The following is a 22351-nucleotide window of genomic DNA, read 5'->3' on the forward strand; positions in this document are numbered from 1 at the left end:
AAATCTGTATCACTAAAATGTTCTTTAAGGACTGGACTAGTAAAGCATTTAAAATACATGATAAAACAGAGAAGTAATATTTGTAGCAAGAGTTGCTCATACTTGAATTTTAGCATTTAATAGTTTTATCTGTTCTCTCTCACATCATTAGTGAGGTGCTTTATGATATCTTAATGTTTTTGTATGCTTCAGCAATTTCCATTTCTATTTATGTTAACCAAGCAGTGGTTCAGAATATATATCAGACATCATTTGGCCACTGTGATTATATTAATCATGATCAACTTGCTGACTTTTTGTACCAAAAACATTAGACATTTTTAAGTTCTCATAGAGGGCCTAAGACACAAATACTTTTTGTTGCAAGAACTTCCAAAACTACTAGTGGAAGTTTCAAGAGAGCTCAAAGCATCTGCATTCAGAGTCGAACCGTTAGATTTCTCTTTCAGAAGCACATATTCCCACTTGAAGTATCCACAGCCTTTCTTACTGCCCTGGTGCTTGCCAACAGGACAACAGAGAAAGGCTCTGCCATGATTTGGGCCACCGTTTGCCACGTACAGCTTTTTAGCTCTTCGGCCGCAGTTACACAGAGGGGGAGTTGGTTTCCCGTTTTTCATGGCTCTTACAGACTGATATGAATTGACTGTGGAGTTCAGAATGGTAGGAGACACTTTGGGCAGATTTGAAGTTCTTAAAGGTAAGGAATGATCAAAAGATGAAGTTTTGTCTTGATATATAGCAAAAGAGTGTTTTTTTGCCGGAGGGAACGTTTTTGGACTGGTTGGCTTTCTTTTAGGAACCTCCAAAGGTGCAGAAAAGTTTCCAGTTAATGCTGATTGTGCTGAAATAGCATTTACCTTTACAGATGGTAACTTAAAAGCGGAAAGATTTGAAGTCTGCCTTTGAACTGTTCCTACATTATAGATAGTAGTATCAGGACTTTTATAAACAACAGGTTTCAGAGGTTCCACAGGTACAACAGTTTTCTCCAAACTCTGATTATCTGAACTCGTCACAGCTAATTGATTTGAAATCATTCCTTCTTCAAGCTCTGTTAAAATATCTGTACCTGAGTCACCTTTGAATTGAACACATGCTGAACGGTGTTCATGTTGAGATTCTGGAATTAAAGCCACATCTTCCCAGTCAGCCAGCAGAGCTAAGCAATCAGAACTGGTACTGATGTCCTCGTCAGAGATGTTCACAGAGGAGATGGTGGTGGAGACAAGCACTAGTCCTGATGGTCCTGGAGGACCACAGGTGCCTGTGCTCCCAGCTTGCCCATTGCCCAGTCCCTGCTGTATGCCTGTGGATACAGCACTGTGAGATGCCTGCTCAAGAGGAACACGAAATCTGTCAGTAGATGCTGTTGAAGAGCTTTGGGCTTGAGCAAGTAACCCATTCCTTAAGCTGTTGCTAGGTACATTGTGGACATCTGCAGAGGAACTGATGCAAGGGATTTGTTCTTCAGTTTGTATGTTAGAATTTGTTTTAATTCCAGCAATACCCTTCTGGTGTTTCTCAGCCAGAGAGTTTGTTTCGCAAGCGCCATCTCTAGATGTTTCAGGTCTGCTGTTACTTCCCAGTGGAGTCTCATCAGTGAAGTTTATAGTCAGTCTTCTGGAAATTAAATTATTCTTTGGATGTGCCTAAGGGAGTCCATAAACAAAAGACTTTGGAAAGTGAATACCCAGAAGTTTTAGGAATCAATGCACAAAATTAATAAGCGTATCAGCTTAGGGATGTTCTGTTCGATTCACAGCCAGGATAGGATGCTGGGTTTATTATTTGAATAGCTCACCTTTCATCTCTATTCCAGGCTACAGAAAAAATAGAAGGGAAGATATGAAGTAGTTACTAACCTTATCCAAAGATTTAGTAACCTTCAGCACACACCCATCACAAATCAGCCTCCAAGCGAGACGGGCAGTGTTCAGAGAATCATCCAAGCCTTCAAAAGTATGGTTATGTTAGTGTCTGCTCCACTGCTGGGGAGAGCTCTTCTTAGAGGAAAAAGGTAATCCCAGTAAGCCTTACATAAATGACAGGGATTCACAGAACTCTGACACATACTTCTCTAGTTTAAAAAAGGGAAGCAGAAGTAAACCGTCCAATTCCCTGTGCTGAAATGTGGCCTGAAGAACCCATCCATAGAGCTGAATGGATGGATGGCCAGAAGTTTTTAAATCCTTGCTCTGTTTGATTAATCATGTTAAAAAAAATCATATTATGCTGATATTCTCTTACACTAATATGCTGTCCAGAGCTATCAGGTAAAAATCAAGTTTCCTTATCCTTCCTCTGCCTCTTTTCTTTTGCACCCTATCGATTCAGAACTTGATCTTGTTGAACATGAGTTCAATAGCACTAGGAGAGATTTCAGAAATAGAGCATGAGGTTAGAAATAGCAAACTCTGGTCTTTGAGACATCCAGCCTTTCTTGTTTTGTTGTTTTTGTTGGACAGAACACTGCATAACCTGGAAACAATAGTTACTATTTAGAGTGCAAGGTCTAGCTGTTACTAGCTGCTTTATTTTATCTGGCTAAAGCTAAATAGTAGCCATTTAGCTTTATAAACAAAATACATATTAAAATGAGGATCATTGTATCTTACTTACCAGAATGTTCCCGTCCTACAAAAGCTATGCCCAGGTCCTGCAACGCACCATTTAGCCCTTTAGGCTTCCTATTGTAGAAGGCCTAAGGAAAAAACATGCATGTGCTTACCATAAACTATTTCAAAACCTCTTCCTAGTGAAATGAAAAACCATTTCAAAAGTATCATCTTATGAATAATAAAGATGAGAGGACAATCGTGCAAGTCAGGTCATTTTACAGTCTGGGTAAACAAGCATAAGACTGTAAGTGACTTACCCTGTAGAAATTAGAATGGAAAGAACCATGAATCCTTTCTCTCAGTCTTGAACTAATCCTTTCTGTCTTACTCTGGAGCCCTTCATTTGCACTTGATGGCTTATGAAGGCCTTATGAGAGCAGCATTGAGGAGTACAACTATAAATAATGGCTTCAGATGTTTAAACTGTTGCATATTGTAAAGCCATGGTCAGTAATATATTTGGCATAGGTATAAATTCTTTTAAATGAGAAAAAGTGAGTATTGCTACTCACTCCTAGTATCTTGTTTAATCACAAGGGTTAATACACTGTTTATCTTTAGAGACCTAATTCTACCAAGGTTAAGAGCCTGAGCTCCAAGTGTCAGGACAGGTAGATTCCTGGATCACCCTTTGAAAGTTTCCTTGACTACCCAGGGAAAGGTGCTGTCAGTCCCCAAGTCAGAACTCTGTTGCAGTGTAGACTATGTAATAAAATATGTTCTCAGCTATATTCATGCTCTTCAGAATACACTTTCTGGTCCAAGTACAGTTCACTTGTTAGACCTTTAAGTACCCTTACACAGATCATGATGGCTATTTTCTACATAGCAGTACAAGGCAGCAGTAAGAGCACACAAAACGAGGGAAGATAGGAAGAAAGCAGAGCAAAAGATGTTGGCAAAGAAGGAAGAGCAGCTGGAAAAAGATCTCCTAGGATTATCATTGCTTACCAGGTTGTTTTCTTAGCATTAAAGTTTATATTAAAATTCACACAGTTCTAGGGCATGCACTTTGTCATTGAGTGATAAGAACATGGAGAGGAAACAAATAGGTTATTCTAATCACTGGAAAATACAATATTGGTTTGTAACCTCAGATGGAGTTGGCCTTGGAAATGATAACAGGTATAAGTGCTTCACAGTCTATCGGTCTTCTCACCCTGTATGTTGCTTTGAGATCAATCCAGGAATTGAAAATGTCAGGTTTTCGCAGCTGCTTCCTTTTACACTCATACTGCAAACAGACACCCAGGTCCCAGTCTGCACAGAAAAAAACCCACAAATCACTAAAAAACTGGACTAAAATCTACATAAACACAGCTTAAAAATCTGTATAAAGGACAGAACATCAACACACAAGTACTGTTCTGTACTGCCAGACAGGGAGCACAGGCTCAGGAAGTCTCAGGAAGCTGTAGGGTGGCTGCAGCGGGACATCATAGAATTGTTTCAGCTCGAAGAGATCTTTAAGATCATCAAGTCCAACCTTTGTCCCAGCTCAATCAACCACTAGACCATTTCCCTGAGTGCAACATACACCTGTCTCAGACCCCTCCAGGGACAGTGGCTCCACCACTGGGCAGCTGTTCCAATGCCTGACAACCCTTTCAGTAGAGAAATTCTTCCTCATGTCCAGCCTGAACCTCTCCTGGTGCAGCCTGAGGCCATTTCCTCTTATTCTATTGCTTGTTGCTAGGGAGAACAGATCGACCCCCACATTGGTACAACCTCCTTTCAGGTAGCTGTAGAGAGTGATAAGGTCTCCCCTGAGCCTTCTTTTCTCCAGGCTTAACAGCCCCAGATCCCTCAGCTGTTCCTCATATGAGATGTGCTCCAAACCCTTTTCTAGCTTGGTAAGAGTCTCTGGATCCTCTCCAGAACCTCAATGTCCTTATAGAGAGGGGCCTAAAACTGGACACAGTATTGGAGATGAGGCCTCACCAAAGACGAGTACAGGGACATGATCACTTTCCTCCTTCTGCTTACGACACTGTTCCTGATCCAGGCCAAGGTGCCATTGACTTTCTTGGCCACTCGGGCACACTGCTGGCTCATGTTCAGCCAGCTGTGCCTGCTGTTAGTGAAGCATGACTTCAGGGGGTAAAGGTCTCAGACTTCATTAAACCATTTGGACACATGAATAACAGTGACATCATTCACTATTATGTCAACCAGAAAAACTAACAAGGTCAGACCCCGGAGACAAAGCTGCAGTGAACACGTCACAATTCAATGGATTTCCTGTTTTCAGCCTTATCCTGATACAGCACACCTTTAATACCCAATAATGGGTTTGTCTCTCAGGAAGTGAGGACACCTTCTCACCAGCACCACCAAATGTTAGTTTTTAGTGTGTATTGCTCTGCAGAAGAAGAAAATGTTATTTACCTGTCCAGGTAACAAAGGTACACGCTTTTGCTTCTGAGGAATGACTTAGAATATCTGTACTGAATACAATTTTCTTCTCTCTTTGTATCTTTTGAATCCATTTCAAAAACTGTGATAAACAGATGTTTATAGGGACCCCTTCATCAACTTGATTCTTTATGAAACAGAACAAGTGGTATGTATTTGTTAGTATGCAATGAAATTCATTTGAGGTTTATTTCTTTTTAGCTCTTTAAAGGCCTCTTTAATAATAGCAGCTTTACCTGTGTGATGCCAGTTAGTTCTGTACAAAATTCAGAGAGAATAGGATGCTCCTGGGGCTGGACATAAGTGTGGAATTCAGATTCGATCTCCCCCGTGGAAGTGTTTAACAGGACTGCTGGAAACTCAACTGTGACAAAAACAGCACGAGAAAAACAAACAAAAACAAACCAGAAAGCTGGAAACGTTAAAGCCGTTCACAGAAACGATTCCTCTTGCTTTAAATTGGGGTTGAAGGGTCAGGAATGAGAAGTAACGTCGTGCAATGAGGTCAAAAACCTTCAAAGCTGTCTCCCTTCGAGGCCAGCCCCTCCTCGTCTCCTCGTCCCCCCGTCCCGCCCCGCCGCACTCACTGATCTCGGGCCCGCGCCGCCCCGCGTCCCGCCAGCACGTGGCCTCGAAGTCGACGACGATCAGGTACGCGAAGCGCTGTCCTGCCGCCGGCCCCGCGCCGCTCCGCGCCCGCGCGCTGCTCCGCGCCAGCCCCAGCCGCCTGCGGACCGGCCCGCGCACGGCTCAGCGCTCCGCGCTGCCCCCTCACCCCCACGCTGCGGCCTCCCCGGCGCCCTTCCCCCTCGGCCCTGCGGCCTCCCACCGCCATTCCCCTTCACCCCTACGGCCTCCCACCTTCATTCCTCCTCGCCCCTGCGGCCTCCCACCGCCATTCCCCTTCACCCCTGCGGCCTCCCACCGCCATTCCCCTTCACCCCTACGGTGAGGCCTCCCCACCGCCATTCTCCCTCGGCCCTGCGGCCTCCCCCCCGCATACTCCCACATGCGCCTCCCCACTGCCCCCTCATCTCCGCGTCCCCTCCCACCATGCCCCCTGCCCTCCCCCTGGGGCCTTGCCCGCCCAGACACCCCGTTGGGAGGCCCCGGAGTGCAGACTCCCGCTCCTCCCGCAGTGCTCGTACCTGGCCAGGCGCTTGGTGGCCATAGGCGCGCTCAGCCCCGGGCGGCCGGGCAGCGGTCCCCCCGCAGAGGCCTCGCTGCCGCGGCGGCCATTTCGAACCTCCCGCCGGCGCCGCCCCCATCGGCGCAGTCGGCGGATCGACTGCTCCGGCCTTGGCCGCCGGCAGGCGCGGGTAGCCGCGTGCCGCGGCGTGGCTGAGGTGGGCCGCGCGGCCGCGGTCTGTGCGCGGGGCCGTGGGCAGCGGAAAAGGGGCCGCGACCCGGCTGTGAGGGGCCGCGGCGCAGCGCCCTCACCCCGCGGGGCCTCCGTCTAGGCTATGGCAAAGACTGTGTGCGTGAACGGGCGCAAGAGGCCCGCCAGAGCCGGGCAGGACGCGGCGGGACGGCAGGCGGCTCGGAAGAGGCGGAGGGTGGATGGCGGCGGCCGGGGCCCCGAGGTGAGCGAGCGGCGCCCGGGCCCGCTGGGGAGAAGGCTGCGGGTCGGTTGCTCCGCGGGATTTGGCTCTTGCAGCCCTCCCTGCTCGGTAGGCCGGTTGCATCACGCGTTGGGATGCTGGAAACTCGGCGAAAACGAGAGGCAGCTGCATTTGGCCTCATCAGCACTTATAAATACCCAAAGGGCAGGTGTCGAGGGGATGGGAACAGTCGTGTTTTCTGAAGCACTCAGAAGCAGGACAAGGGGTAACGGGCACAAGCTGGAGCACACGAGGTTCTGCTGGAACATCAGGAGAAGCTTCTTTGGTGCTCAGGTGAGGGAGCCCTGGCACAGGCTGCCCAGAGCGAGTTTGGAGTCTCCTTCCCTCGAGTTTTCCAAACCCACCTGGACACGTTCCTGTGTGACCTGATGGAGGTGGACCTGCCTTAGCAGAGGGTTGGACTGGATAATCTCTAGAGGTCCCTTCCCATCTTCACCATTCTGTGATTCTGTGAAAAACATGTTTGACTGGCAGTGTAACTACAGGGTTGCCTGAAATTAATCACTCCAAGAAGTATGGAAGTGAACTCATGTGAATCACAGAATCTTAAGAGTTGGAAGAGACCTCAAAAGATCGTTTAGTCCAACCCTCCTGCAAGAGCAGAGCCACCTTATTTGTCTAACTTAGCATGAGAGATGAAGGACTAGCAATTACAGCACTCTGTGTTGTTATTACTGGATGATTCTTGACCACTTGAACGTCTAAGCTTGTCACCTCTGCTTAGCTTTCTTACCCAATGACAAATGCCTTTAAAAGTGCATCAGTTCAATCCCATATGGGAAGCTCTGCCAAAATTAATGAGTACAAGGCTTGTTAGTGTGGTGGGGAAAACACAACTTCAGGTAGTTATTTATCCCGTGAGATCTGATACTGTCTGGTGTTTTGTGGTCTTTTTTTCCCTTTTCCCCTATATGCCATGGTGTCTCTTCATCACATTAAAATAAAAGTGTTTTTAATATTTTTACAGATCAAAGAAGCTCACTGGAGCAGGCCACACAGTCAGTGGAGCTCTCAAATTGACTTGCTGATTAGCTTTTAGGAGAATGTGCATTTAAGCTTAAAGAGCTGTTGTATGGAACTGTGTGGTACAGTCTCCATCTCATCTGCTCTATGCTTTTTTTTTTCCTGCAGCTTCCTGGGATGTTACTGAAACTTTTCCCCTGCAGGGGTCAGCAAACCCACATGCCAAACCAGGTCATATAGTGTAAATGAAGTAAACGGCTTTCAGCAAAGTCTTACACAAAGTGGCCACATAAAACACTTCTGAAACCCTGATAGTCAATTTAAAATTAAAGCATCATCTGAAAGGAACCTTTTTTCTGTAATGTGTGTAATGAAGAGTGATTTTTAAGTGTAGTTGGTTGTATCCAGAAAGTCAGTGGTTTCCTTTTCCTGTAGAACTCACTTCATTTCCCATGACCCTGTGTGATCACATAAACCCTTCTTTACCAGTGTTTCCCTCTTTACAGGAAAAGCCATCTCGCCTGACAGCAGCTTTATTTGGTGAGGACTGTGAAATCAGCCATGAGCAGCTGTATGAGCTGTTAAAGTATGCAGCTCTGGGAAAATGCCACAAGGCAGCACAGCCCAGGTAAAACACATTTGCACTTAGGAATCAACCCCGTCTTGTGTCCTCTCCTCTTGCCACACTGCTTATGGAATCCTTGCAGTGCAGCTACTGTAAGGACAGCTCGCTTGTGTAGATACAGTTGCTATTAGACTTCGCCAGAGACCAGAATTCCTTTTCTGACAAAAATGCTGCCATTTCATAGTTTTATTTCATGCAGTTATCAAAAACTAAACAACTTTGTGGAACCAAAGAAGCGTCTGGAGCGTGTCCAGAGACGGGCAGCAAAGCTGGTGAAGGATCTAGAGAACAGGTCTTATAAGGAGCAGCTGAAGGAGCTAGAGATGTTTAGCCTGGGGGAGGCTGAGAGAAGACATAATCACTCTCTACAGCTGCCTGAAGGGAAATAGTAGTGAGGTGGGGGTTGATCTCTCCAGTAATGAATGACAGAACATGAGGAAATGAGTTCAGCTTGCCCCAGGGGAGGTTCAGATTGGACATTAGGAAGAACTCTTGCACTGAGAGGGTTACTAAGCACTGAAGTGGGCTGCCCAGGGAGGTGGTGGAGTCACCATCCCTACAGATACTCAAAAGGTATATAGATGAAGTACTGAGGAACATGGTTTAGTGATGGGCTTGGCAGTGTGAGGTGAGGGGTTGGACTCAATGATCTTAAAGATCTTTCCCAGCTATAAGGATTCTATGGTTCTGTGATTCACACACCAAGAAAAGAAACACCATGTTAAAAATATGGACATAACAAAAAGGTTTCTATTTCATGTCAGATGTAACTGAAACAGAGTGTTCAGGAGCATTTTGGAAAAAACAATCACTTTGCTGTTTCTCAGGGCACCTTCTCAGCAGTGGAAGGGAAAGGCCAAGGAGGGTGTACAGAGTATACAACCTCAGATGGCAAAAACCTAGTGAAATGAAATGGAACTTAAGGCAGAAATGATCCCACTTCAGAGTTTTAGTAGTGAATAGAAAAGGACTTTGTGAAACTATTTTTGATGCAGTCAATCACAAGGCTGCATCACTACAGCTGGAGTTATTCACATGTATCCACATTCTGGGGCATGTAAATGAGGTATAAATGTCTTGGAATGATACTGCAGCAGAATTTTGCTATAACTCATCCTTTCTCTGTCTTCCATATTATGTTGGTTCCAGGAATATGTGGCTGTTTGAGATAAGCTGTAAAGCCTTTTCTAATTGAAGTCTTTTGGCACTTTGCCATTTACTGACTTAAAAGCTGGGCTGATTCCAGGTTTGTTTTTAAGTGTGCATGATAATTGCTTTGCTTTGATTTAGGTTTATTTATTTATTCATTTATTATTTTTAACTGCAGCTGGTGCCACATTTATCACCAAAGCCACCTGGCTGGGGTTGTGGTTATTGTTCTACATGAAATGAGCCAACTCCACTTCTACAAATTCTATTTGCAGTTCAAACACCTCAGGAAAGTGTTCCAGCATGTAAGTCCTCAGACTACATCACTGTCTTCTAAACCTCTTCCAGTCCTGAAACCGTGTCCCAGGGCTTAATGGCTGCAGTGAAATTATTGCCTTTCCCAATAGGAAGTGGCCATCTTTGACTCTCAAAGCAGACTAATGAGAGGAACTATTTGTAATCTTTGTCAGCTCAGAACAAAGGCCAAGGCTTTGATATTAGAAACAGGGTTTCAAGACTTAATGTCTTTGAAGCCTTACCAGGTGAAATGTGAATTGATGTTTCCGTCCTTTGACTGTCACACTTCCCACATCTTCAGGATGCCAATGAGATTTAAAACTATCTTGGCTAATTTGGAATTTACTCTTGAGGAGACTCTCAGTAGAGTTATGCTACTCCCACTGGTTCAAAAACCTCTCTTTTACTGGTTGCACTTTATGTCAAGTTTCTTCTATTTCCCAAAAATATCATTAAAATACTTGACTTTCCTGAGTTTCTAGAAGCATTTTTGAAAGAAGAAACAAAGCAGCACTTTGATTCAGACTTCTAGAGAATTCTCCATGAAATGCAGCAAATGTAAATCACAACTTAACTGGAAAGTCTGGAGCTTGCTTTCTTTTCTATCAAAGGAAGCCTTGAGATTTGCCTTTTTGATGGTATCAGGCAAGGCAAATCTGTTCCTTAATGCAGAGAATCCTATGTCACCTGTCATTAAAACAGGTTTGGTTTGCATTGGCATTTTTTTTCTTTCTTTGGGAAAACACCAAATATATTCCCACTACTGCTTTATCAATCCTTCTCTAAATTTGGCTGGTTTGGGGGTTGAGGAACAGCTCATTGGCTTGATATTTCTGCTTCTGTTTCAAAGTCTCTAACACATCTCTCTTTTCAGAGATTCACATTAACACCTTCTGCTAACTTCCTGGCCAGCCTGTATGGAGAAGGAGCAACCCCGAAAGCTCCAAACACTGCACAAGGTATCCTGCTTGGTTTTGCATCATCTCATCGGCCACAGTGATGTACTCTCAACAGTAATTTATCACTTTGCATCCTGTGCTGTCCCAGTGTGCTGCTCTGCTAAACTTATTTACAAAGGAAAGCATACTGTAACTTAAAACCATGAGACTACTTACTCAAACTAGTTCAGTACCTTGTCACAAGTAAATGCAGAAAGCAGAGATGAAGTTTTTAACATGTTTAATCCAAAATTCTCTGTTACTCATTTTGTGATTGTTTTATTCTAAGATGTGTCTAATGAAAGATAGATATAAATTAGACTCGAGCTAAGTAGTTACTCATTTCTGCTTAGTTGTCTTTGTTATACTGAGCAGCAAAAACAGGGTAAAGAACAGGTGTGTTGACAACTGATTTCCTATTTTTACACTCTTTGTAGAGGTGATTGTAATCCAACAGGCTTGTACAAAACCTGCAAGAGACCACAATGCGAACTTCACTGAAATGGGTACAAGTGTAACAAAGAATCTTGAATCCAAGTCCTTAATGGGAGAATGAACAGCTGTTACTTTCAGTGTATTGACAAAGTCCTCTAGCATCCTGACTGTAAACCTACTGCACAGTCACAGATCTCAGATGTCAGGTATATTTTTCTTTTAAGTGCAATCTGCAGGGAATCACCTACAGGGTAATTTGAACTTTATACAGCTGTGGATTCTGGTGTCAGTTCAGTGCTTGCCTCTTTGTGAGTCACACTTAGAGCACATTTTCTCCTGGTAATGCTTACAGGAAAGGATTTCACAAAGAAGGCAGAAAAAGAAAGAGAACTCCTTTTACAGTGAAGTAACAGATGATTGTGTTGTCATGCTTATGAGGCAAGCTTGTTCTGTCTGTTTTTGAAAGGAATGGGAGACAGAGGCTTGTAATGTGACTTGCTTCTGACTCAGCTAGCAGTGTCAGTAACTGAACAGGGAAAAGATTCAAGTACCCTGAATACCAAGTATATTTTATGAAGAGAGAGTGTATATACACTGTATATATTATGTATATTACTATGTATATATAATTGTGAATATATATATATTCTGTGTGTATGTATACACACAATGAATGATGTATAAACTGGAGACAGAGAAAACCTGGGTAGATATAAATATAAAAGGAATAAACTGGAGAGTGTGTGTGTGTCTTTGTATCCATAGCTCCAGTTTATTGTTCCAGGTAGTGTTTCCCTTTGAAGTGCTGTAGCATCTCATTGTGCATACATGCAGAACACTGACTGCAGCAAGGGAGTGCTGCTGAGCTTGACAGATGCTTTCTGTATGTTCCAGGTTTGGCTCCCACTAGCAGTTCATGCATTCCTAACAGCTCAGCCTTGCAGTGTGATCCCATCATTCAGAAGTATGGAGAGAAAAAACGAGGCCTTACCAGCTATACTCTCACTTTAGAAGAGCAGAAGAAGAATTTCTACCCTATAAAAGGTCAGCTTTTGAGGGCTTTTGGTTGTTTGGTTTTTTAATTTGGCAATTAAGGATATCTTTGGTCATATGTATGATGAGACTTAGGAGAGAGTGGTCTGTGTCTTTATTCATGGGTATCTCTTCACTCTAGGTTCCCCTGGATGTAAGGGATATGTACATACAGAGTGTGATCAGCAGAGGACAGACAGCAGCCCCCTCTTTGGTCTGGATTGTGAAATGGTAAAAATAAATGCATGTGACCTTACAAAATGTAGTCACACAGCTAAACTCCTACCAGTTATTCCAAAATGAGCCAAGCACCCTGTGTATTTGCTAAACCACTTCTGATACATTACTGTCTGCTGCCAGTCACGTCATTGATGGTACCAGTGCTGGTGCAGCCATGGGAAAGACTCAAGAACTGGTTCTGGCAACAAGACAGAAATATTCTCTTGAGCAGGGCAGTGGAGAGCTCAGTTCTGTGCTGGCTGGTAGGACAGCAGCTGGGTCTGCCAGGCCCATCAGCAATGCTGCAATAACCCTCGAGGCTGCAGTGAAATGCCTCCTCCCAGCCCTCCCCAAGGTTTGGCAAAGGAAAGATGCTTCCCTGTCACACAGCTTCAACCATCACAGTTCTGGCAGTGTGCTGTGGTGGAGATTCCTCCCTTAGTGCAGTTTAGACCTTGCAGAGATGCCTATTTGCCACCATCATTACAACCTGGGCTTTGGTTTTAAATTGTATGTCTTCTCTGATGAAGATGCTCTCAGTGACAGCTCTGCAGCTCAGAGCACAGACTGCCTCTGTGAAATGAGCACTTCTTTATAGTGGTTTCTTTGTGTTGTGCTTTTCTCTGTTTGCTGTGCTTGTGGTGGGCATTTAACAAGGAAAACATCTAGCTAGGAGTGGTACATCTCTAAGTTGAGTAGCTCCGTACTAGTGATGCTGACTGCAGCCAGATCAGATGTTAGATAAGGTTCTTTGAGTAGCAGCATGACACTGATTGAACATCTTCCTCTGTTTCATCTTGCCAGTGCCTGACTGCAAAAGGGAACGAAGTCACTCGTGTGTCTTTGGTGGATGCACAGGGCCGATGCCTCCTGAACGAGCTGGTCAAACCTGAAAGCACAGTGGTGAACTACCGCACCAGGTGACTTGCACAGAACTTTCTTACCTCCTTGTCTTTAAGAGCTGCAGCCTTTTCAAATGAAGCCTGTTGCACAGGGCCTTTCAGAAGGCTTTAGTTTACACAGATAGGTAATATATTGCACTCAGTGTTAAGAATAGGGTTCTTAGTGTAATTACTCCCTGCTAAGTAGTGTCCATGTGGCTACTGAGCAGAAGCATTGCTCTGCTGCACTGGTCTGGGAAGAGTTCTGTTACAGATTAATGATACATAGTACAAGTTACTTTACTGCTGGTTATAAAATAAGATGGAAGGTAAGAGCATAGAATTGCAGTGTGCATCTCTGCTCCATAGCTAAGTTTTCTCTTCTGTAAAAAATGAATAGATCAGCTTGCACACAGTTCTGAGACTGGGCTTAGGATTACACAAATACAGGCAAAACTCAGGCCTTGTCTTCTCCAAAATTTTTCCCAGCTTTATACAGGAGGTGATGTGCCAGTCCCTTTGGTTACTTGGAAGCATCTTCCACCATCACTCGTGCAATGATTCCTTACCAGTGCTAGCTGATGCTAACAAACAGCTCCATCACTGAAGTTATACTTGAAAGAGATAAACTTGTGAAACAAATAACATGCTACCACTTGTAGCAGTTTATTATACCTGCAGTGTATCCTCTTATATTGGAACAGCATTCTGCCATTAGTCACACTCCCAGTAATGCTTTTCAGTAGGCACTGCTGCTGATGTGTTGTTTTTACCTTTTGTTTTGAAGGTTCTCAGGAATCACAAAGAAAATGCTGCTTCCAGTGAAAACAAGACTGTCAGACATCCAAACCAGATTAAAAAAATTGCTTCCCCATGATGCAGTATTGGTGGGTCATTCTCTAAACTCTGATCTTCAGGCTTTGGAAGTGAGTATGCTTTTAAGAGTATTTTTCCCAACCTTCTGGTACTCGTTTCAGACCTGAAAACTCTTATAAACAATTCCTCTTCTTATTAGTGAACGTGGGGTAATTGCTTTTTATTATTAACAGCCTTATGTCTGTAAGGATTTCAAAGAGACTCTCCTTACATCTGTAACACTTGCAAGGGGCTGTTCAGAACCCAAAAGGCAGGAGGAGTCTGTACAGATGTAGACACAGTTGCAAGAGCAGTTTTACCTCTGCTTCAGCCAGTTGCCACTGTAGCTCTGCTGCAGGAAGAATGGAAGTCCTTCCTTGATTTAATTTAAGCAGCCTAAAATGCTTGAATCGTAATTAATCTTTCTAACTCAATATAGATCTTCCCAACAGAGCATTAGAAAGGAGAGCTGGGCTTACTTCATTATTCCCATCTGCTGTGCATCAGTGAGAGAGTGGCCACTGAAATGAAAAGGCAGAGGCGCCGACAGCCACAGAGTCGCTGCCCTGTTCTCTATTATCTGCTGCTCTTAAATTTAACATGGGATGTTTTCTCTCTTCCAGATGATCCACCCCAGTGTCATTGATACTTCGTTGCTTTTTGCCAGAAATGAAGGTCGAAGATTTAAGCTAAAATTTCTAGCCAAAGCTGTTTTAGGGTAAGATTCTTTACTGTATAGCTGTGGGCACTACTGGAAGCTGTTGTGGTGGCTCACAGGCCTTTGTTCTTCCACCAGTAGCATCAACATTATTATTTTCTTCACTAAAATTCAAAAGAAAGGAGCAGGCTGTGCATATAGACATGGTAAAAGAAGAATTTACTGCTTGCTTGAAACTTCAGGCAGCATTATAAATTAGTTTGTCTTCGAGCAGGCAGGGCCACTGTGACCCAACCAGATCTGAGTCCTGGCAAAACTCGCTTTTCTGCAAGTCTGTAGCAGTACCAGTGAGCTGAAGTATAGGGTAACAAAGGCACTGGCTCACACAAATGAAATCTGCTGCAGTTACCAAGAAAGAAAGACTCTTGTATGAAAGTGATACACTGACTTGCATTCCTCAGTGTACTGGCTACCACCAGAGAAGAGGTCTTAATGATAAGTCCTCACCATTCACATAGTGAATATTAACACTCTGCAGTGCCAAACTTCACTGAGCTGGGGGCTGCCTCCCTGGCTGTGTGCAAATTGTGTTGGGCCACTGGGCAAGGAAAGAGTAACATTACAAATAGTCATGCATCAGAGTACAAAGTGTTAGCGCTGCTTCTGTCAAACCTGGTAAACAGTGTTCTGCTTAATGTTGCAAAAACATTTCTTGCAGTAACTTTTGGGGAATATTTCACAAGAATGCTGCTGCACAGAACTGAAATCCTTTTTGGAGAGGGAAAAGCTATTTTGCCCGAAAAGGACCCAGTTTAGAAAGGACAGGATGTTGGTCAGTGTGGAAAAACAGATAACCTGCCTGTACACCTCATTTTGATGCTCTAGGAAGGAGATTCAGTGTGAACAGAAGCTTGGGCACGATCCTGCAGAAGATGCTAGAGCTGCATTGGAATTGGCTCAATTCTTTATTGAGCAAGGCCCAGCAAAGGTAGCTATAGCTCATTAAGATTTCTCTCCTTAATCTCAGAATGTACAAGTTGTTGTGCTTCTGAAAGGAAAAAAACCCAACAGAAAAACAACCAAAACTCATTCCTGCCCATCCTCTTGATTTAAAAGAGAAAATGGAGCTGTGGTAGAGGCTTTGATTTTGACAGCTTGATCCTTACAGCATATATCCAGGTATCAATAACTTGAACATTGCCAGTATTTCAGTACACAAACGCTGAAGTGAAGCAGGATTGCTGCTGATCTGCAAGAGGGGCGTTGGGTAAAGAAGGATTGAGACACCTCCAGCCTACAGGAATGACTGTCATTTTTCCAGATGAAAGAAGTGAGAGACCTTGTATGTTGTGATAGTGATTTGAGAGAACTATTTTGGAGATGATTGCTGGTTGATGCTGTGAGTGCTGCATGCTTGGAAATGACAACAGGCAATAACAAGGCAAGAAATTAGTGCCTGTGTTTCTTCACTGCTGTGGAGTGTGCCTAGATGACTCATAGAGAAAGCACATGCTTTTTGGTTAGCTACAATTAGCTGAGATGAAAGCCAACTACTACTCTTCCTTCCCCAAGGTGGCAGAACTAAACTTAGAGATGCTTCTGACTACTGAAAAACAGGCTGAGGTCTCACGGAACAAAGTTGCGTCACAGCCACAAGGATGTAGGGTCCAGAAACAGCCGAATGAGCCTCCACGTCCACCCAAACCATGGTAATAAGATTCTCAACTATGCATGTCTTGCCTTCAGTTGAATCTTCAGTAAAATTGAAGAGGTGTGGTATGTTTTTCAGAAGCCATCAGAATCTTCAGAGAGCTACAGATAATGTGAGAGCACAGCTCTGAAAAAGTTTCAGAAGTCGCCCCTTCAGCTTCACAAAGCATTTTCTAGACTGCTTTTGATGTTGAGGACAAGAATATTCTTTCCCATTTCTTTAATGAACTGGATCATTTTTCTCTTAAGAGCACCTCTTGAAAGCTTTTAACTATATTGGTAGGTGCCACGATTCACAGCTTGCTTCTCTCTGCTAGTTTTTTAGACTGCTTGCAAGTGACTGGCCAAAAACCCCTCCTTCTGGGCAGACAGGAACTGAACCCTTCTGGCCTGTGGCAGAGTAACCTGAGCACCTCAAACAAACAGGTGAGTGGACTTGGAAGTAGGTTGGTCTCAGCAAGCATCAAAGCAGTTCAAAGTTAGTCTTGTTCTGGGGGTGGGGAGATGATTCCTATTTTGAAAAGCTGCCTGACAGTACTGTTAGCCATAGTGTTAATACCAGGTTGGCTAAGTCCATGTTAATGTTTCAGAAATCAGCTTTGATCCTTTACATCCTCTCAGTGACTCACTGAAGAAGAATTTCTGCCTGAGGGCTTCCTTGGGCAATAATGAAAATTAAAGTTGAGAATTAAGTTCGGTGGCTTTAGTTCTGATCCTTTGCTGTACAATTGTCTTGTGCCTCTTTGAGCCTTGGACACTCTTTCCCCTCCAGATTCTTCAGAGAGCCTTAAAAGATGTTCCACTCTCCACATTCAGTATCATTCAGTTCAGTTTGGGGCCCGAGTACATCACATCTCACCTTCTTGCTGCCCTTGGTGAAAAGGTACAACTTTTTCTGGATTAGTCTTCAACTGCTGAGCTTGAAAAGAGACATTATTTCTCTGGAGGCACCAAATAGTTAGTTCCTTTGCTCTGTGAAGTCCCTTCTCTAATCTGTGTTCCTACAGGTGAGGAGCAAGCTGACTGACATGCTGACAATTTACGCAGGTCCTTTTGAAGAAACCTTTTGCCTCAAGTCCGTGAAAAAAGAATTTGGGAGGTGTGGACCGATCCAATCTCTTACACTGGTAACTGAAACACACCAGGTGAGGAGCATGCGAAGCATAAAGGCTGTTGCCAGCCTTGGGAGGCCCGAGGAATCTCTGGGAAGGATGGGGATTAGAGCCACTGAAATACCAGTCTCCCTTTTTGGGGTTTTCCTGGTGGTTTAATCATCAGCTGCAACAATTCAGGGCATCTCTAAGCTGCTTCACACAGTGACAAGAGTAAACAGCTCCACCAAGATGATCAGGGGACTGGAACATCTTTCATATGAGGAAAGGCTGTGGGAACTGGGGCTGTGTAGTCTGGAGGAGACTGAGGGGTGATCTTATTAACGTTTATAAATATCTAAAGGGTGGGTGTCAGGAGATTGGGGCATCCCTTTTTTCTATAGTAGCTAGCAACAGGACAAGGGGTAATAGCATGAAGCTGGAACACAAAAAGTTCCACTTAAACAGAAGAAAAAACTATTTCACTGTGAGAGGGAGCCCTGGCACAGGCTGCCCAGAGGGGTTGTGGAGTCTCCTTCCTTGGAGGTCTTCAGGACCCACCTGGACATGTTCCTAGGTGACCTGATCTAGGTGACCCTGCTTCTGCAGGGGGTTGGACTAGATGATCTCTAAAGGTCCCTTCCAACCCTACCATTCTGTGATTCTACGATTCATGAACTCTGCTGTTCAAGATCAAGAACTTTGGGCACTGGATAAGCTGAGATGCTTCTTGTCCCTCAGGAATACTGATATGCTCAGGCTTGTAATGGCCAAAAGAACCAGTTGTTACTAATTGACAAGCTAATTGAAGTTTTACATGGAGTTTTACATACATTGCCCCCAAGCTTTTTTATATTCTATTTTTAAAAGAAAACACAACTTTACTGACACCTGACTTTTAAAAAGGGAGGGATAATGTGTCTTATTGATAAGCATGAAGTATCTCATCATTCTGTTTCTAGCCCTATGTCTGTATCCAATACGAAGTGCTGGAAGCTGCCCAGCTTGCTGTGGAAAGCCTAAATGGAGCAGAGGTGGCAGGATCCTGCATTAAGGTAACCACCAGAAAGAGCAAAAAAACAAAGTTAGCTGAGCACAGGAACAGCACCCCATTTGTCTCCTTTAACATCTAATCACAGTGCAGCATCTGGGCAAATGCTGGCTGGGTGTGCTGCTACCAGCCCTCTCTCCCCAGACAATTGAGGGCCACTGGCAGAAAGGACATGGTTTTAGTCTTCTCTTTTCCCTTCTGCCTGTCAAAAGGAGGGGGGTTAGAAAGCATTCTGACCTCCAGCTGCAGCTTTGAAAGGCAAAGCCAAGTCAGAGGGTGCTAAAATGCTGTTTACAAAGCATGGGCTTCTTCATTTTATGGTGTTTCTGCATTGCAAACATGACCTCTCATTGTTTTTTTCAGTTAGCCTTCATTAGGCCTGTTGTTTTCAAGGGAGGGAAAATAGCTTGTCAGCTTTTTGTAATGGGAGAAAAGTGATTGTAAATAGAAGCTCAGAACACTTTAGTGCTTGGGCTGACATGCTGTGTGTGTTCCTGCTGAACCCACCTCAGGTCCAGAGACCCGTCAGCGCAGCCACGCTGGACTGTGATGCTTTGATCAAGGAGCTGGAACTGGATGTAGAAAACGAAGGTGTGATTTATGTGGCGGGTCTAAAGCCATCAGTAACTGAGATGGACCTGCAAGAAGAATTCAGCCAGTTGAAGGACCTGGAAACACTCTTCCTGCCAAAGGATCTCCAAAGTGGAAAGCACAGGAACTGCTGTTTCCTCAGTAAGTAGTTTCACATACAGCCTGCTGCTTTCCTTTAAATAAGCTCCTTCAGCAGCCCTTGGGCCTGTGCACAGACACAGCAAGAGCCACTGAAACTCACATGTGCTCAAAGTGATGGTATTTAAAGTACTCCAGTGAAAGCAGGTAGTGGTAGGAGGAGCAGCTTACAACTAAATATTTCAAAGGAAAGCCACAGCATCACAAAATGTGATCTTTACTTAGAAAAGTTTCAAGATAGTTCATTGGCTCCAGCACCTCAACAGGAGGTGCTGCATCTCTAGATGATCTCTAGAGGTCTCTTCCCACTCCTCCCATTCTGTGGTCCTATGAGGGCTGGCTGCTGTGCAGCTTCACACAGTCAAGTAAGAGAGGAGGGAGAACAACCATGTGAGTGCTGGTGCAGGTAACCAGCATTTGTATAGTCTCTTGTTTACCTGTAGCAAGGTGTGGACCTGCTTCCTGCAGTGCTTTCAGTTTCTCATCACTGTCCTGCTCCACACCTTTAGCCCTGCCCTACAAGTACCAAGGAGCAGGGCAGCAACATCACTGCCAAAGTACAATTCCCCTTTGCTTTGTGTTTCAGAGTTCCAGAAATCACAGAGTGCTGTGGATGCCCAGGAGGTTATAAATGGATGGACTGCCAAGGGCAGCAAACTAAGGACTAGGAACGCTCTGGCTTCAGGTCACCTCTGGAGATGGATTTGGCAAATGAATCACAGTAGCAAGAAGCAAGGAGCACCGATCCTACATGCACAAATGGAGCAACTGTCTGACCTTGTGAGTTTAAGGCTGTGCTGATGTTCGTGGCAGTCGGGGAGGAGGTACTGCCCTGGGAACTCTGAGCAGACATAGGTGCAGAGCTGGATGTAACAGAAGCATCTTCCTGTGCTGGAGCAGAGAGGCTGCCAAGGACCAGTTCCCATGAGGCAGTGTGGAGAGGGAATACCATTTGAGCTGATGAGATGCTTGCAGGGTACTGTATAACCTAAAACCAGCACAACAGCTGCTCAGGGCAGTGAGTGGTGCTACACAGGAACCGGAGCTTCCCCCTCGAGAGCAGAGACCAGCGTCCACACGGAGCAAGGGGGGTGGGAGCAGAGGTGGCTGTTTGTGCAGCCATACAGGAAGGAACAGCTCAAGTTGCAGCTGTCATTGTTTCTGGAGGAAGCTGCAGTGGCATTCTAGTAGGGCATGTGGTTCTCCCTGCTGCTGAGCCTGTGCACAGCCCCTATCATTGCTGTCCTCACCCTGACACTGCTTGAGGGTCAGTCTCACCACATGCACTTTTAAGTGTGGTTGCTGCATATCTACAGATGGAGTGAGGGTTTTAATGCTTATATTCTGTTATGCAGGAGCAGGATCTAAAGAAAAAGGTGAAGAAGTTAGATCATCATATCAAAAAGCTTTATAGAAGTCTGCAGAATAACACCCTGTGCGTTGTTCTCTTTCCTGGAGTGAACAGGTAACTTGTCACCTAGCATGTAAAAAACCACATAACTAAATATGTTTATCTTAAGCTATGAAAAATGAAAACCCTGCACAAGGAAGTGAAAGCCTGAGAGAAGGCCTAGAGAAGCTGGTGTACTTAACCAGTCTGACTCACATTAGGCCAACCAAACCTGAGCTCAGATGCTCATAAAAAGGTCATATCTCCCTGTGCTTTCTTCAGTTCCCCTTGGCCAGAAGGGTTCCCCTCCTGTGGGGGCAGAAGATGGGAAGACAGAGCTGTTGGGCAGCCAGCCCTGGGCCCTGCTTTAGCAGAGCTGCCCAAGGAGAATCACCCTGCTGTATTACTCTGTCCACCAAACTGTGTCCCTAGAAGGGAGATGCATCCCAAGCCAAGAAGTATATTTAGGTTTAATGCCAGTGACAGACCATTTCAGTGAGGCCGGATGCCAAGGGCTGCTCTGGGCAGGATTTGCTCTGATTGTTCAGTTTCTAAGAACTTTCTAAAAAACCTTATTTTTCAAAAAATAATTTATCATCTGAAGTAAAGATCCTGAAGCTGCTTTCCCCCCACACCACAGAAAAATGGCACACAAAATGAGAGACCAGCAATTCCTACCTTATTAGAGAAGTGCTGGTTGCAGGTATCTGTAGAGGGTTTCTTGCCCAAGCTTGGTATCAAATACTGCTTAAGTCAGTGCTGGAGGAGACTGAGCCAAGGGAGAACTTCTGTGGGCAGTTCAGTGGCACATGGGCTCCTTCCATCACCTGCTGCTTTCTTCTGGGCTGTAACTAAGCCAGCTTTTACATTGTTGAGCAATCATTTGCCTCCTCTACCCCCACTGTATCACTTGGTTCCTTTGCCTACCTACCTGTCAGCCCCACTGGGGGATTTGAGGAGAGGATGGCTGTGGGGTTACAGCCCACACTGACTCCTTTGAGCAGAGGGAGTGGTCTCACCAGCTCCAACTCTGCTTTTCAAAGGCCATCTCCAGCTGGCCTCCCTGAACACAAGCATGAGTGTGCCTGCTGGCCCTAAGGTAGGATCTCACCTGCAGCACAGCTGGAGGCAAGAGTTGGCATCCACAGAAGCCCAGAGAGCTCAGGCTGCTGAGGAGGTTGGGAGGAAGCTCCAGTGCAGGCTTGGAATAGGGTTTTTTTTTGCCAAGTGAGGTTCCTGGATTACTGTTCCCCAGAGGACAGGCAGTCCTGAGGAGTCTTCTTGAGGGAAAAGAATGCCAAGTAATTGTTGGGTGGAAAAAGCACAGCCAAAAACCATAGAACTTTTCAGTCTGCTGGCCCTGAGGCTTGCAGGCTTCTCACTGCCAGACATGCAAGCTTCTGTGCATCAAGGCTACCCTGAGCAGAAATAACACCTCTCCTTTACGTTGCAGCATGCTTGGATCACAGGCTGGCCTTGGTCTGATGGGAATAAAAGACGATGCAGGGAGGAGTGCTTGTTAAACTGCCAAGTTTTTAAGCAAAGGCCTTTGTTAAGATATTTTTAATTACGTTAAATATTGATGTCTTTGTAAAGATCTCTTGCCATGAGAACAATAGGCTTTGACTCTGTATCTTTTACAAAGTCTAAAAATAAAAGCCCTTGAAAAA

The 22351-nt window shown here is 44.8% G+C and overlaps 2 protein-coding genes across 5 annotated transcripts; one reads left to right on the forward strand and one right to left on the reverse strand.

Moving 5' to 3' along the window:
- Nucleotides 1-34: 34 nt before the first annotated feature.
- On the reverse strand, nt 35-6273 carry ERI2 (ERI1 exoribonuclease family member 2). Its single transcript, XM_061993392.1, has 8 exons — nt 6185-6273; nt 5624-5763; nt 5273-5400; nt 5010-5163; nt 3781-3881; nt 2623-2704; nt 1866-1954; nt 35-1652 (listed from the first exon to the last, which is right to left on the reverse strand). Exons 1-8 carry the CDS (start codon nt 6205-6207, stop codon nt 321-323), a joined length of 2049 nt encoding a protein of 682 aa, XP_061849376.1. The 5' UTR covers nt 6208-6273; the 3' UTR covers nt 35-320.
- Nucleotides 6274-6382: 109 nt separating this feature from the next.
- Nucleotides 6383-22351, forward strand: REXO5 (RNA exonuclease 5). 4 transcript variants are annotated; one of them, XM_061993345.1, is made up of 19 exons: nt 6383-6619; nt 8128-8249; nt 9574-9700; nt 10567-10651; nt 11960-12109; nt 12240-12328; nt 13121-13236; nt 13985-14123; nt 14676-14770; nt 15596-15698; nt 16283-16419; nt 16720-16846; nt 17193-17303; nt 17428-17565; nt 18474-18566; nt 19075-19294; nt 19878-20071; nt 20647-20756; nt 22135-22351. In XM_061993345.1, exons 1-19 carry the CDS (start codon nt 6500-6502, stop codon nt 22202-22204), a joined length of 2346 nt encoding a protein of 781 aa, XP_061849329.1. In that variant the 5' UTR covers nt 6383-6499; the 3' UTR covers nt 22205-22351. The 4 variants fall into 4 exon arrangements, with proteins under 4 accessions (XP_061849329.1, XP_061849331.1, XP_061849330.1 ...); XM_061993347.1 differs by having other exon boundaries at nt 16738-16846; nt 22135-22350; XM_061993346.1 differs by lacking the exon at nt 6383-6619 and adding an exon at nt 6631-6931.

Source organism: Colius striatus, chromosome 3 (assembly GCF_028858725.1).
Source record: "Colius striatus isolate bColStr4 chromosome 3, bColStr4.1.hap1, whole genome shotgun sequence".
Taxonomy (NCBI): Eukaryota; Metazoa; Chordata; class Aves; order Coliiformes; family Coliidae; genus Colius; species Colius striatus.